The following is a 14,783-nucleotide window of genomic DNA, read 5'->3' on the forward strand; positions in this document are numbered from 1 at the left end:
GGGTGGGTATGGCTGCTCACAACTTACCCATTTATCACCAGGCAAACTAGTAAATTTACTCCCTTCAAACCCTTTGAGTGTCCCAGAATGCTTTCTCCCATTTCAGTTTCTATCTGTCTTTTCTCTGGATATATATCCAAACAGAGAACTGGCTGGCAGTTTATTTATTTTCCAAAAACAAAACAAAAAAACAAAAAAAACCCCTTAATTGGAAAATAAAGACTGCTTGAAGTTGGTACTTTGCTTTGATCAAAAGACTTTACAAAACTCTATCAGATATGGAATGGAGCCTGACAGGTGCTAAGGAAGATGTTGCTCAGCATGCTGATCCCTGTATGTTCCTCACTGGAAGTCCAACAAAGTTCTAGGCATGAGATGGTGCAAGTCAGAAGAGAAGGTCAGTTGAGATAAGAGATGGACTTATGGCTGAAGCAACATAGTGAAGTGTTAAATCTCCAGCAATCCACACTGCCTCATTTTCTTTTCTTGTGAGTTATAATTTACAACTGCTAGCCAACAAACAAGTGGAGGCTAACTTTTCAAGTCCTGGTTCTCCTTAAAGGGAATGACACACTATGATATCAAGGGATGCAAATTCCCAAATGGTAATTGTTTTGAACCAAAAGTTTATGCATAGGCTTCCAGGTGCAAATCAGTCTATTATAATATTAAAAAAAACAAAAACAAAAAAATGAGGTGTCTCTAAACAACTATCTATCTATCTATCTATCTATCTATCTATCTATCTATCTATCTATCTATCAAATTTATCACTGCCCATCTCCCCGGAAGATGGACTCTGGGCAGTTAATATGGATCTCTATTTCAAAAAATGAAAGCTACCTTTTTCTCTTCTAGCTCTGCTTTTACAGTTCCCAGCTCTTCTTGACACTTTTTCAGAGGTGATATTTTCTGGAACATTTGTTCCACTTGGTGATGAAGTGTGCTGTTTTCTCTGAAATGGACACAGGAGACTTTACAGAAAGCAAGCATGGCCTTAACTGATTAGAAAAAAACAAAACTTAAACTCAACTGTTTTGTGCATTCCTTCTGTCAAAGGCCCAAAGAAGGAATAAAGCCTCTTATAACAGAATATCCTATACTGTACTCAAAGGTTAATTCCACAGAAGCGACTTTAACATCATGCTATGTTGCCTTGGGGAAGAGTCACCTATAACCAACTACTAATACCCAGAAACCCATACCACTCAGAAGAGTGGAAAATTGAAATGAAATAAATTCTTACCTTTTAGCAAACTGAAGCTGTGCTGACTGTTAAAGAAAACTGGACATACAGAATCATCTTTGTTCTTTGTTACATGTTAGAGCACAAAAAAGGGAAAAAAATAAGCTCTCTCGAAAGAGAACAGGTTTCTTGAAAGAAGTGTGAATCAGTATTAAGGAGAGACAGAACATAATGAGAAACTTGGGATGCTGCCTGGATATGCAAATGAGGGTCGTTAAAAACTTGAAAAAACCTTTGAGATGAGAGAAAGAAACATTGAAGGGAGACCAGTTTAAATCCTACAACAGCATCTGAATGAATTAAGGACTAAGATTCTTAGAAGAAAAAGGAAGGAATACAAAGTCGATTTGTTTGATCAGGGTTAAAATTTCTTTATAAAATTCTGGAAACCCTTTACGGACTTTTTGCCGACTTCTGGATAGAAACATTAATGATTCATGGATTTGCAAATGGACAAGGGATGGGTTATGGGAAGAAGTGATGCACGTATGTAGCCTCTTAAGGGTGAAGAAATATTAAGTTTGTTATTCTTTTTTTTCCTGATGAGGCAATTTATAAGTTAGTAATCATGCATAACATTGATGTTTTCTCTTTTATAAAGAACAGTGGAATCTATTTGAAATGAAACATATAAAAAGCTGGAATTCCTTTGACAATATAGTTAAGCAAGAAAAAATTTCCTGTCAGTGAGTCCCTATTTCATTTTATTTCTTGGTTAAAAAACACAACTCTGGGTGGCTAACAAAATTTTAAAAAACATATAACCAATGAAATAGAAATAACAACCAAAGACAAGGACAAAAATATTATGGCAATGGAGAAAACCAACAACAAATCTACTGGGGCTCAACTAATTTTTCGACCCGCACAGCTCAGAAAATAGGCAGGTATTAATAGCTTTCCGAAAGACCAACAGGGTTGGGGCTCACCTAATGTCAGGTGGCATGGTATTCCAGATGGCAGCTGCTGCAACAGAAAATGCTAAACGCTTCCATGATTGACACAATACACATAAATCTTTTACTCTACAGTGGAACACAACCATACTACTACTTTGAATTTCAAGAATGCACCAAGGTTTCAGAAAACTTCATTTGGTGATGTTGAAAACAATCTTGTAAGGTGAACTAGTAGCAAAGGGGGGGGGGATTCTTAAACACCAAGATGCAAGATGCAACAGATCACATACCTGCCACAACAGTGGCAGGCTAGCTTAATTCAAGCTCATAGCCACTGCACTCTCTCTCAAAATATTGCACATAAAGTGTCCCTGGCACCCAAACAGAAAAATGGCCCCCCTCATAATTTCATGTGTTTTACAAGAATTCAAGGATGGGTTTCCTTAAGGCTTTCCCCAGGTTCTGAACGTCTTCTATAAGTGAGGTTCACCATGCCTTTGCTTTTATGACTTCGTAGTAATGGGTAAATATATTTCCATTCAGATACCTCCTAAGCATGATTAAGTGGTTACAATTACTGTACATGTGCTGCAATTTGCTCAGTAAGTTATTATTTTTATCAATTCTCTTGGTGGATTTTTATCTGCCTTATTTTGATTTTTTGTCCTTTTCTTTGTACTGTATCACTTCTAGCTAAACTGATTATTTGCTGAAAAGTGCATTACTAAGATAAAAAACAAACTAAAATGTGGTGGTGGTGTTTATGAGGACTGCATCATCACATTTTGAATTTTCCCTTAATCCTGCTTCTTTACCAGCAGGTATGCATTTAAAATTTTGTATGAAAGCATTTGCATTCAACGTTTTTTTAAAAAAAATCACACAAAGTCCCTTTGGAATCTAGCTTGATGGTTGAAGGGTCAGAACACAACAGAAACTACATATACAGGATGGCTCTCACTTAATGGATCTTTTGTAGAAGATTCCCCCCCAACAGACAAACACCATACACTCTCATTGTCATGGAAACAAGGCATATGTTTTCTACCAAAGTTGTTGTGGCTGCTGCTCCCTGTCTGTCTGCTGCTGCCTGATGCAACTCTGGGTAATCAAAGCCCAGGCAGATTACACCAGCAAGATTTCAGAAGTCAGAATGAATAAAACATATAGTATATGCAGTTCAGCATCCCATCACAACACCGCTCGTCACTTAATATAAGCTTCCGATGCCACTGTTTAAAATGCTAGGATTTAAATTTCCCATAATAAAGCAAGGCACTGCAGGTTTTTTTAAATGCAGAAAAGGATATCACTGCACTTCTGTTGGTATTCTGCCAGTAGGTGGCTGTAAGAAAAGAAGAGCAGAAGGATTAGATGAAAGTCCACACTTGACAAACAAGCAAGACAGACTGCTGACTGGAGAAGGGGGGAAAAAAAAGAACTCAAGAGACCAAAGCCTAAACTGCATATCTTGAATACTGTTGTGTCTGGTGTATACAGAAAATGGTCTCTTATGTTTAGAAGAAGAGATGGGTAGGCATTCTCTTTTTCTTCTGAGCAAATATCAGATCTTCTACACAATATCGGAGATCTCATTTCTCAGACAGATATTTTTGTTTTCATAAATGTATCCCCCAAAGTGGGGATGTGGATCTGTTTCACCCTGAGGACTGAACTGCCTCCAGGTAGGTACATCAAGGGTGTAAACAGTAGAGGGTAGAGCCACACAACTGTGGGGGAACCGCTCCCAAATGTGGACATGTACTCTGCTCAAATTCTTATCTATCTATCTATCTATCTATCTATCTATCTATCTATCTATCTATCTATCTATCTATCTATCTATCATGATCATTGAGGTGACTCCACTGATGTTAATATCTGTTGCTCTCTCTATAATCATAATGTTAATATTTTTTAATTTCTGATTGTTTTTGTATTACTGATCTTTATTTTTTTTATTGCACGTCACCCAGAGTCATGTTTTGTGAGATGGGCAGCTATATAAATATGATGAATGAATATATAATAGAGAGCCAGTTTGGTCTAGTGGTTAAGGCAACAGGCTAGAAACCAGGAGGCTGTGAGTTCTAGTCCTGCCTTAGGCATGGAAGCCGGCTGGGTGACCTTGGGCCAGTCACTTGCTCTCAGTCCAACTCACCTCACAGGGTTGCTGTTGTGGGGAAAATAGGAGTATTAGTATTAGGTATGTTCGCCGCCTTGAGTTATTTATAAAAATAATAAAGGCGGGATAGAAAATAAATAAATATCTTTAAACAGACATTATCGGCATGGCTGAATTGTCATAAAAGTGGTGATATTAATTAAGGAAGAGAGCACTGAAAAGGGGAATAGTTGCCTTTTATTTCTCAGTAATAATCTCCCACTCTTCCCAATATGATTGGCAAAAGTCTTGCACATAACTCCAACAAAAATTCCACCACCACCCCTTTTCCAGGCCTGAGCCTTAGATGGGTTTGGGCATAGGGAAGAAGACCATGGCCAAAGATTCCCCATGCTTAACACACTGGATCTTTAGCCATCCCTTGTCACTTCCAAGACATTAATCAGCAAGAACTATTTAAATTTTACAGTGCAAAATCAAAACGCTAGTTTGTGGTGTCCACAGCATGCCCCATAAAGTTAAGATGACAACATGCAGGCAGTTATGTCATGATGCACCAACGATGGATGCAAAAAACATACATTGCAACATTTGCATCATGATGCATGTTTTGTCATTCTATTGTCCCTTGCCCTCTCCATAAAGATCCCATGACGCTAGACTACACTGGGAAGCAAAGAAGTTGTCCTTTACACCCCCAGACCCATCCATGGACAATCCATGGCTCATATGCAGTTCCCCAACAACTACAAACATTTGGCAGTAAAATGGCTGGCATTTGACAGTGCAATATCTTGGGTTTTCCCCCAAGTAAGGGTGGGGATGGGAGGGAGGTCTCGCTCCCATTCCAACCTTCAAACCCACTCACCTTGCCAAATGTGTCCCAAATATTTGATTTACCCCTCCTAACAATGTCATCTTGTCACCAAAGACATTTTGTAATGCTATAATTGATAGGAGTGAGTTGTACCCCATGGCCAACAAAAGGTTGTCTACCTATGTTTTAGGCCTCAGGAGGTGAAAAGCAGCACCATCAGTTGTGCTTGGAAGAAAATGATGTCAGTGAAAATTAATTAGTGGTTGGTATAAAATGGTTTCTGAAGTGTATCCCTTTGAAAACGTTTCTGCACATTTTTCAAGGATAGTCACATATTCCATGTGAAGAACATTGTTGTCATACCAGCAAAGCATACCAGGCAAGGGCATTACTTGACATCCTTGCCACACCAACTTCCAGAGTAGAGCTGGACACAGTGGAGCTCTCAAAATGTATCAATGTTACATCTTAAAATGTTTAACACAAGCTGAATGGACTGTATTCCATGTTAGACTGCTTATGCTCATTATGCCCATCTTATCTGCACCAAGTCACAAATTCCTAGTCTACCATCTAGTCCCTAAATCTATCCAGACAATGGTTTAGGACTATAAAAATAAATAAATGCTTTCAAAAATAGATGAAAAGGTACTTACTCAGCATCAATTATTTTCTGTTTTAATGCTATTAAGGCAGCCACATATTCATTCAAATTCTGCAAAAAAGGAGATAAAGTATTAACAATATTTATTAGAGCTGTGCACACTTTGAAAATGATTTAGAGGAAGTGCTTTGGACCTTTGTATCATCTTTTTTTTCAGATGGTCTGCTTTAATCAACAGCAAAGAAGTGTAGCACTTGTACAAGTTCTGAACTGCCTTTCCAAATCATTGTCAAAGCTTGCATAGCCATAAAATATATATTTTCATCAAAACAGAGACTGGATAGAAGCACCACTTAAACAGGACATATTTTAATAAGTTTTAACCTGCTGCAGTAATTTTATAAAAAGAAGAAGCTAGAAAGATAACACCATTATAGGTACGATGGACAGTATAAGATTATATTAGAAAAATAACATAAACCAAACCAAAAATGGTACAAGAGAAACATGAATGAATTTGTGAATAATTATGAGCAAGTGTGAGCTTTCTTTTTCTGAAGCTATCATCCTATCTCACCACAACTTTCTTGGTCTTCTTCCTAATTCATTCATTTTTCCTTCATATATTTATTCTGCAATTTAACCCTCATTCATTCATTCATTTTCTCTATATTACCAAACCACCTCAATGTACTTCTTTCACACTAGTTATTCACTTCTGTATTCAGTCATAAGTTATTCACCATCCATTTACTCTTCACCCCATGTATTACCTTTCCACCAGCATTTACACATCTTAACATTTCTCCAACTAGTTTCCTATCCTTAGTAAACATTCGGCCAAGGTATACAAGTTCATTTACTTGCTCTAGTTTTTTGCTACTTGTGTAGCAAAATTCCCAACAGTGCATTTTCCTGTCAAGCACAGTTCCCTTGACCTTTGATATAATTTTCAGATCCATATTCCTCACTGCATCATAAAATCTATATAGAACCTGTTGCAAATTATGTATTTATTTCTTACACTGACTTGCATGCTGCTCCAGTCATAATGATTCTCCGTTAACCATCATCCGCATACAAAAGTACACATACATGGGCATCCTCTAACAGACCTCTAACGGCACTACAAATATTCTGTACACAATTCTCTACACATTAAACAACCAAGGGAAGTTACATATCGTTGTCTTCCGCCATGCTCAATATAAACCACTGCTAAGTATTCAGTGTATTCTCATGAAGATATTACTTCCATCACAAATCACTCATCACATTTAGCAGCCAACATTCAACTCCATATTTGTGCAAAATGCTCCATAATTTAAGTCTATTGCTTTATCATATGCTTCCTCTAAATCCCAAAAGAAGAAACTTCTTCACAATCATACATTTCACAGTGAACTGGTGAAGAGAAAAAAGTCTAGTCTTCACACCCCTTTCCAGGCATAAAACTGTGTTTTTCTGATTTTTTGTTTTTGCCACCTCTTGTATTGTATCCTTTCAATCAGAATTCAGCCAAACACCTTTCCTGGCACACTTAAGAAACTAATTGCCTTGTAGCTTTTGACTTCACTTTTGTTACCTTTCCCTTGGTATGGGGAACAATAATTTATTTCTATTTTTAGCACAATTACTATGTTGCTAGTTGTATGCTGGTCTATGACTGAAATAAAATTGATTGATTGAACAATAATGGCATTTTTTCAATCATTAATCAGAGATGCAGTCTCCACGCATACATTAAGCAAATCACACAGCCACCACACAAGCAAATCTTATCCATATTTTAACGTTTCTTCAATTACACCATTTACAGCTGCAGCTTTACCTTGTTTTCTGACATTCTCATACAATATGACTTCCTTTTCATCAATTTTGGACAATAACATTTTTAGCATTTGTTTTATTTCTACTCTTCAACATATTACTACAGCTCTCTTACAAATATGTCAAATAGTCCTTCCAGTGTTCCCTCACTTGTACAAGACTCATAATCTCTCTTCCCAAAACTGCTCTATTTTAATTCTCATTTCTTCTTTCCTTTTCTTCCATGTTCATTCCTTCCCAAGATGCTACTAACAAGTCTGGCCCATTCATACATTCTTACCACTTTTATATCCTTTATTAATTGAGCTGCTTATCATAACCAATACAATCAATTGTGCTTTTACACAAAAATATTTGCCTGTTCTTAAAAATTGGCACCAAGACAATAGGATACCCGAGAGGCTGGAATCCTTCACCTTGGGAGGATATATATGGGGGGAGGGACTGCTCGTTTGAGAGAAGGGGAGGTGAATTAATTCTGACGAATGGTGTAGAGAAGGGGATGGCAATTACAGTGGTGGTGGTGAAGTAAGGCTTCAGACACTTGGTAGGAGTGGCTTGCCAGACTACTGGTCCATCTTGTTGAGCTCATGGGTAAGGGTTAATTTTTGTTTTTGGGGAGACCCCAGGTTTGTTGAGAGGGGAGGATTAGGTGCTCAGAAAGAAATGTTGATACTGGAAGGCTTATTACTACAGTGATAGGCAGAGGGAGGTATTACAGAAGCCAGGGAGCTGACCATTACAGAAGGTCGACTGGCAGTTATCCCATCTTCTAGTTCAACTGCCTCCTCAAATCTGGGAAGCTGAATTGCTGGTACTTGGCCTCAGGCTGCTTTTAGTGAATCCACGTGGTAAGACCATGTTCAAACATGACTTTTCTATGATCATCATGAAAGATTTGCATGTATAATTGAGAACTGGTTGGGCAAGGATAAAGATGTGCCATATCTGACATCTGTCTCAGTTTTGGTACTTTAGCAGCTTAGACTAAAAGGTGGATGGTGAGGGTTACAGTACTATGGGAGATTCTGATTGTTATCAGGTGCCCTGTTCTTGACATGACTGGATGTGAGTAACTCTACTTGAAATGGGTTGTGCAGACAAGTTGAGGATACTGAAGATGTGTTGTTCACCCTACTGTCCAGCATGATCAGTTCCTGAGTTTCTAGATCTCACTGAAACTGCTCAAAGTTGTTTTTGATTGAAGCAGCATAAAAGACACAATCAAAAAATAAATTTTAGGTTTGATGTTGGATTTCATCTTTGCTGCTAGTGCTGGTAGACTTCAATCTCCCATTATCTCTATATTATTTGAGAGGTAAGTATTAGTCCCCCTCCCCACAACTGGTAAAAAGAATGGAGTTATGGGACAGGCCTTCTGAGTCACTGACCTGTCAATATGTAACATGTAACTACCAAAGGCCAAGATGGCCCCTATACTGTATATTTTTTGGAGGAAGGTAAAAATTATTTTGTTTTGCCAGACATTTAAGGGACAAGTGGGTTTCCTTAATCTTATGGTTTGGGGAATTTTATTCTTGCATTTAGTTTTAATCCAAGAATTTATTTTATTTTAAAATTTTATTTAATTAGATACCTGAAATTGATTTTTGAATTGTATGGGGATATTTGTTTTATTATTTTTTTACTGATTGTAAACCATCCAGAGTCTAGTGATTGGGGCAGGATATCAATACTAGAAAGAATGAATAAGAATAAATAAATAAATAAATATCAATCTATAAATAGATTTATGCTTAAAGCACATATTCAAAACAAATAGGCCTTCTTCTATGCAGATACTCACCAGTCACATTCTCATTCATTCTTTTTTCTCCAAATGGCCCAATCACTTTTTCTGTACACTTTTGCTTTGTTCCCACCCATCTGTTTGTGTCACATAGCAAAATAACTTTTTCCTGGATCCCATTCATTTACAATGTTGCATAATTTCCCCCCAAACTCATCTCTTCCATTATCACAATTCACTGCAGCATAATATGAAACTATTGCCATTTTATGGATTTCTCCTTTCATATGAACCTACAATTTCTATCTTCTGACATCTAGTCCTTTCATAATTAAACTTACAGCTTCCCTTCCTTACATGTTTTCAACTCTATAAGATTAGACTACCTTCATTCAGCTCTGTTGCATCCTTCTCTAAATATTACAGATAAACAACTTATCTATTTTACTTTTGTTCATTTTTCTCATTAAGTCCTGTTCTTAACTCATGAATTTATTCCTTTTATATTCCAAGTTGCAGTCTTTCATGTGCCATGGTGATTATCAGAAAGGCCCACTGATATCAAACTTTACTGTCCATCACTGCTCTGATCAACTTTTCCTTAATGCTTTTTTATAATACAGAGAAACTGTAGATTAGATTACCAGTCAAAGTAGTATTCCCTGTTAATAATAAGGGTAATACCAGTCAGATTTGGTACATTCTGGCCCATATTCTGCAAACATAATCAAATACCACTTCTGCCTCAAGCAAGCTAAGATCTCTAATCTAAGGATTACTTCGCAAGCCATCATACTGTTTCCTATACCCTGCCAGTAAGAAGGTGCAAGCAGTGTACTGACATATACCCAGAATACCTAATAATGCTTACTGGGGTGGGGAATCAGAATTCAACTTGTAAACAGAAGGCCATGTAGTTTAGGTCCACCTAATACAACATTTTGACATAAATCAGAATCAATGGAGAAAGTTCAAAGAGCTGCCTAGTCCAAAAGTCTACTTCTCAGATTCCAGGAATTATAGATGAGGATTTTAGTACAAATTAAGTTCAACACTTGGATTTAACTGGCTTCTAAATAGCCAGTTTAAACTTGTCTGTAACAAGGAAGAATTGGCCCTAAACAGAAAGCTTTACTGAAATTGTTAGCAAGTGTCCCGCTCCCGTTTCTGATTTGTTTAGCCTAGGCTTATGATGCAGGTGAAAGAAGAAAGTGCAAAAGCTGGCTTGCAACTAAACCTCAAAAAAACCAAGATTATGGCAACCAGCTTGATTGATAACTGGCAAATAGAGGGAGAAAATGTAGAAGCAGTGAAAGACTTTGTATTTCTAGGTGCGAAGATTACTGCAGAGGCTGACTGCAGTCAGGAAATCAGAAGACGCTTAATCCTTGGGAGAAGAGCAATGACCAATCTCGATAAAATAGTTAAGAGCAGAGACATCACACTGACAACAAAGGTCCGCATAGTTAAAGCAATGGTGTTCCCCGTAGTAACATATGGCTGCAAGAGCTGGACCATAAGGAAGGCTGAGAGAAGGAAGATCGATGCTTTTGAACTGTGGTGTTGGAGGAAAACTCTGAGAGTGCCTTGGACTGCAAGAAGATCAAACCAGTCCATCCTCCAGGAAATCAAGCCAGACTGCTCACTTGAGGGAATGATATTCAAGGCAAGACTGAAATACTTTGGCCACATAATGAGAAGACAGGACACCCTGGAGAAGATGCTGATGCTAGGGAGAGTGGAAGGCAAAAGGAAGAGGGGCCGACCAAGGGCAAGGTGGATGGATGATATTCTAGAGGTGATGGACTCGTCCCTGGGGGAGCTGTGGGTGTTGATGACCGACAGGAAGCTCTGGCGTGGGCTGGTCCATGAAGTCACGAAGAGTCGGAAGTGACTAAACGAATAAACAACAAGGCTTATGTGAGGAGAACAGGCTATTTAACATTCAGTGAATTTGTCACTTCTTAAAGAATCATGTGCAAGGCTACTGTAAACACAATTGTTTCAGCTTATCTGGCAAACTGACCAAGTATTTTCGAATAGTAAGATAGAATGTGCTTGAGTGAATGAGGCATCACAAACAGAACACCTGTGTCATCCAACATTACTTTATGCAAAACTACTTTCAATGATATTAATTTCTGTATTTTGCTTCCATTCATCAAGCATCAGATTGGCATGCAATAACCATGTGAAAATTCAATGAAGTAGAGACATAGCAACTGCACAGCTACAATTTCTACAGACTACTTTCAAGAAATGTTAGAATAAGTAGAATTTTGTTAGATTCTTGTAGAAATACCTTGTTCTCTTGGACAAAGATAAACATTTTATATCTTGGAAAGAAGACTAATGATGCCTTAACCATTATGAAAAGCTGAATGTGCACTCTGTAAATATAGCCTAAGTAAATAATAAGCACTTTAGTAAAAGTCAAAGACCACACAGAATTTAAATCAGCCTCTGGACCACAATATACTTATTAAATCCTTATTCTTCTTCTTTCATATCCAGATCAAACCTTAAGCTGCCAATGTGACGCCACTTTCTTGGCTTTGTCACTGGCCAAAAACAAGTCATTTTCAGTGCATACCATTGGTAATAACAGGCAGGTCAGCAGGTGGGCCGGATTCTGTATCTCTCCACATTCACACAGTGTTATTATTATCCGTCAGCAATCCCCACTTGAGCATGTTAGTCTTACACTACACTTAGTCCTAAGTATAAGACTAATATTAAATCCTTATGTAAGAATAAGAAAGAGATTCCAGGGATTGGCTACAGAGGGAGGGAGGGAGGGATGGTTGGGTGAAATTTCTTTCTCCAGTGTACAGATTCCCTCAGCAACAAGAAGAAACAGAAACAAGTTTCTATACTGAAAAAAATTCCAGATTAATTTATTAATTAATGAAGCAATGTCTCTGGTCTCAAGTCCATAAATTACCTATTCACATGCTAAAGATATTAGGTAGTCTGTATTACATTCCTAGTACTACCTAGATTAACCGTTTTCCATGTTTCCCTGCAAGAAGAAATGTGGCCATAGCTCCATTATTCAAAAAATTAGATCAGATGTTGTCCTATATTATCACTAGCATATGTTATTGAAAATAAAGATTTGTTGGAAAAATACTGCAGTTAAAAAACCAGTCTTTCTGATACCGGAAAAAGTAATTTTATATACATGTAAGCCTAAGTACGGGACGCGGTGGCGCTGCGGGTTAAACCGCTGAGCTGTCGATCGGAAGGTCGGCGGTTCGAAACCGCGCGGCGGGGTGAGCTCCCGTTGCTCGTCCCAGCTTCTGCACACCAAGCAGTTCGAAAACATGCAAATGTGAGTAGATTAATTGGTACCGCTTCGGCGGGAAGGTAACGGCGTTCCGTGAGTCATGCTGGCCACATGACCCGGAAGTGTCTATGACAACGCCGGCTCCAAGGCTTTGAAACGGAGATGAGCACCGCCCCCTAGAGTCGGACACGACTGGACTTTACGTCAAGGGAAACCTTTACCTTTACCTAAGCCTAAGTACATTTTTTGCAGTTTCTACTGTAATTTGTGCTTCAGGTGCCAAGAAAGTTAAAGAGTTAGTGTGTCCTCCTTTCTCCCCCATTTGTCCAACTTTCCAATTGTCCATGTCCTCCTTTGCCTATTCAGAAATCTGGGAACCCTAGGTAAAAAACTGCTGAGTCATAGAGATTCACTTGAAGGTTTAAATTGATGAAGAAAATTAATAAATAAATTGCACTACAAGCAGGCTAAGAATAATAATGATAATGTTCAGAAAGAACATTACTTTATGATGACACGGAAAAGTTAAAGACAGTCAAAGACAGAAGGTAAGAAGAATGAACAATGAAAAAGTTTAAAGAAATTATTCCTCTGAGGTTTACTCTATAAAAAAAAGAGGTTGAGATTCTAAACACAATTTATTGGTCAGAAACAGATATCAAAGTAAATGCATGTATGAAAACGAGAATATATAATTAAGAGATGATTGTCTTGATTTTCTGAAAGATTTTAGGTGGAAAAACACTTTAGGAATACTAAGCAGTTCACTTTTTTTTAGTTTATGGCACAGAATTCATTGTAAAACTCATGAAACTTTTTCATGACAAAATCCAACCTGATCATTTGGACACTAATGTGATTTGGAAAAAAAAAGAATTCTAGTATTTTAAGGATACATTGTTTACTAAAAGCAATAGAGGTAAGTTAATGAGTAAAAGTATAAGATAGTAATATAAAAATTGACTAATATACCATATACCCTCACTTAGATATGTTAAATCAGATGGAAATCTGGCAAGGGGGCTTACTCTCAAGTAAGCATAGGAAAGCAAAGTCATACTGAAAAAGGCAGTTTAAATACAATATTCCTTGATTACATTACATACACTTTTTTTTTCTGGGATGGCTTCAGATCTTAATCTTATACAATAATGCTGAAGTATGCATTCTGTCTCTAAGACCAGATAATGCATTTACAATTGGACATTTCTTTTTTTTTTATTTCCCTTTTCTCAATTGGCAAAGACTACAATATACCAGGACAACAGCGAATATGTGCATACTTAAAGAATTAAACTCAGTGAATTCAGTAAGGCTTACTTCTAAACAGAAATGTCCAAAATTAGGCTAATAGTTTTGACCGTGAGAATATAAAGCTGTCACGAAATGGATTCGTGTTCCTTTAAAAACGAATTACGTTTTCAAGGAACTTACACCAGCAATCCAACAAGGGCAATTATCAGTGTATCCTCGACATCAGAAAAGCATCAGAATCGTCTTCTTTTTAAGATCAATACAAAGTATTGATGCTCACCGCCATGCTGGAGGATGCAAAGGTGTTTGGGAACTTGAGGAGAGTCCAAGAAAGTTGATCAAACCACTCACCACACCAATTTGCTCCCTGCGCACTTCACTCCGTCCCTAAAATGCCGCCGATCGTTCAATACGACCGTCATAAGACAGGCCCGTTCATCCCGGTAAAAACACTCCCAGCACGACAGGCTACAAGAGGCAAATCAGATCAAGATCTCTACCTGCTGAAGGGCCCCGCAGTTGGCGCAGGCCGTGGCTGCCTCCGCCGCGATCGCCGTCGTGTTGGCTGCCGGCGGGGTCTCCCCGGGCATCATGATTCCCAATGCAGCCCAAGCGGCCCATCCGTCGCCCGTTAAAAGCCTCGGGCGGCGGCAGCGGCGGCAGCGGCAGCGAGAATAGCGAAACCCGCCGGAGAAGCCAGGAAGGCTGGTAGCTACGCAGCGCGACGCAAGAGGGAAAAAAGACCCTTCGCGGCGCAGCGATTAGCTGTCCAACGCAATGCCTGAGAAAAAGACAGCCTGAAGCGGACCGACGGACAACAACTGCCTGCAGCCTGAAGCAGACCGACGGACTACAACTCCCAGCGTGCCACTCGACCTTTGCCTTTCGCTTTTTCAACAAGAAGCGGATTTTCGCATGGGGTGACGTTATCTCTGCGTGGGCTGCTCTATTAGAAAGTTACAACCTCAC

General features: G+C 38.5%; 1 protein-coding gene across 2 annotated transcripts in view; it reads right to left on the bottom strand.

Moving 5' to 3' along the window:
* Window positions 1-14,495, bottom strand: part of ICE1 (interactor of little elongation complex ELL subunit 1) — a 36,020-nt gene extending 21,525 nt beyond the window's left edge. For both annotated transcript variants that reach the window (XM_063298724.1, XM_063298723.1), the window contains exons 1-5: window positions 14,315-14,495; window positions 5,744-5,802; window positions 3,459-3,490; window positions 1,247-1,268; window positions 844-955 (exon numbers count right to left, since the gene is read on the bottom strand). In XM_063298724.1, coding sequence (XP_063154794.1) covers window positions 844-955; window positions 1,247-1,268; window positions 3,459-3,490; window positions 5,744-5,802; window positions 14,315-14,407 — 318 coding nt within the window. In that variant the 5' untranslated portion in view covers window positions 14,408-14,495. The remainder of the gene's footprint in view (window positions 1-843; window positions 956-1,246; window positions 1,269-3,458; window positions 3,491-5,743; window positions 5,803-14,314) is intronic.
* Between the last annotated feature and the right edge of the window lie 288 nt (window positions 14,496-14,783).

Source organism: Candoia aspera, chromosome 3 (assembly GCF_035149785.1).
Source record: "Candoia aspera isolate rCanAsp1 chromosome 3, rCanAsp1.hap2, whole genome shotgun sequence".
Classification (NCBI taxonomy): domain Eukaryota; kingdom Metazoa; phylum Chordata; class Lepidosauria; order Squamata; family Boidae; genus Candoia; species Candoia aspera.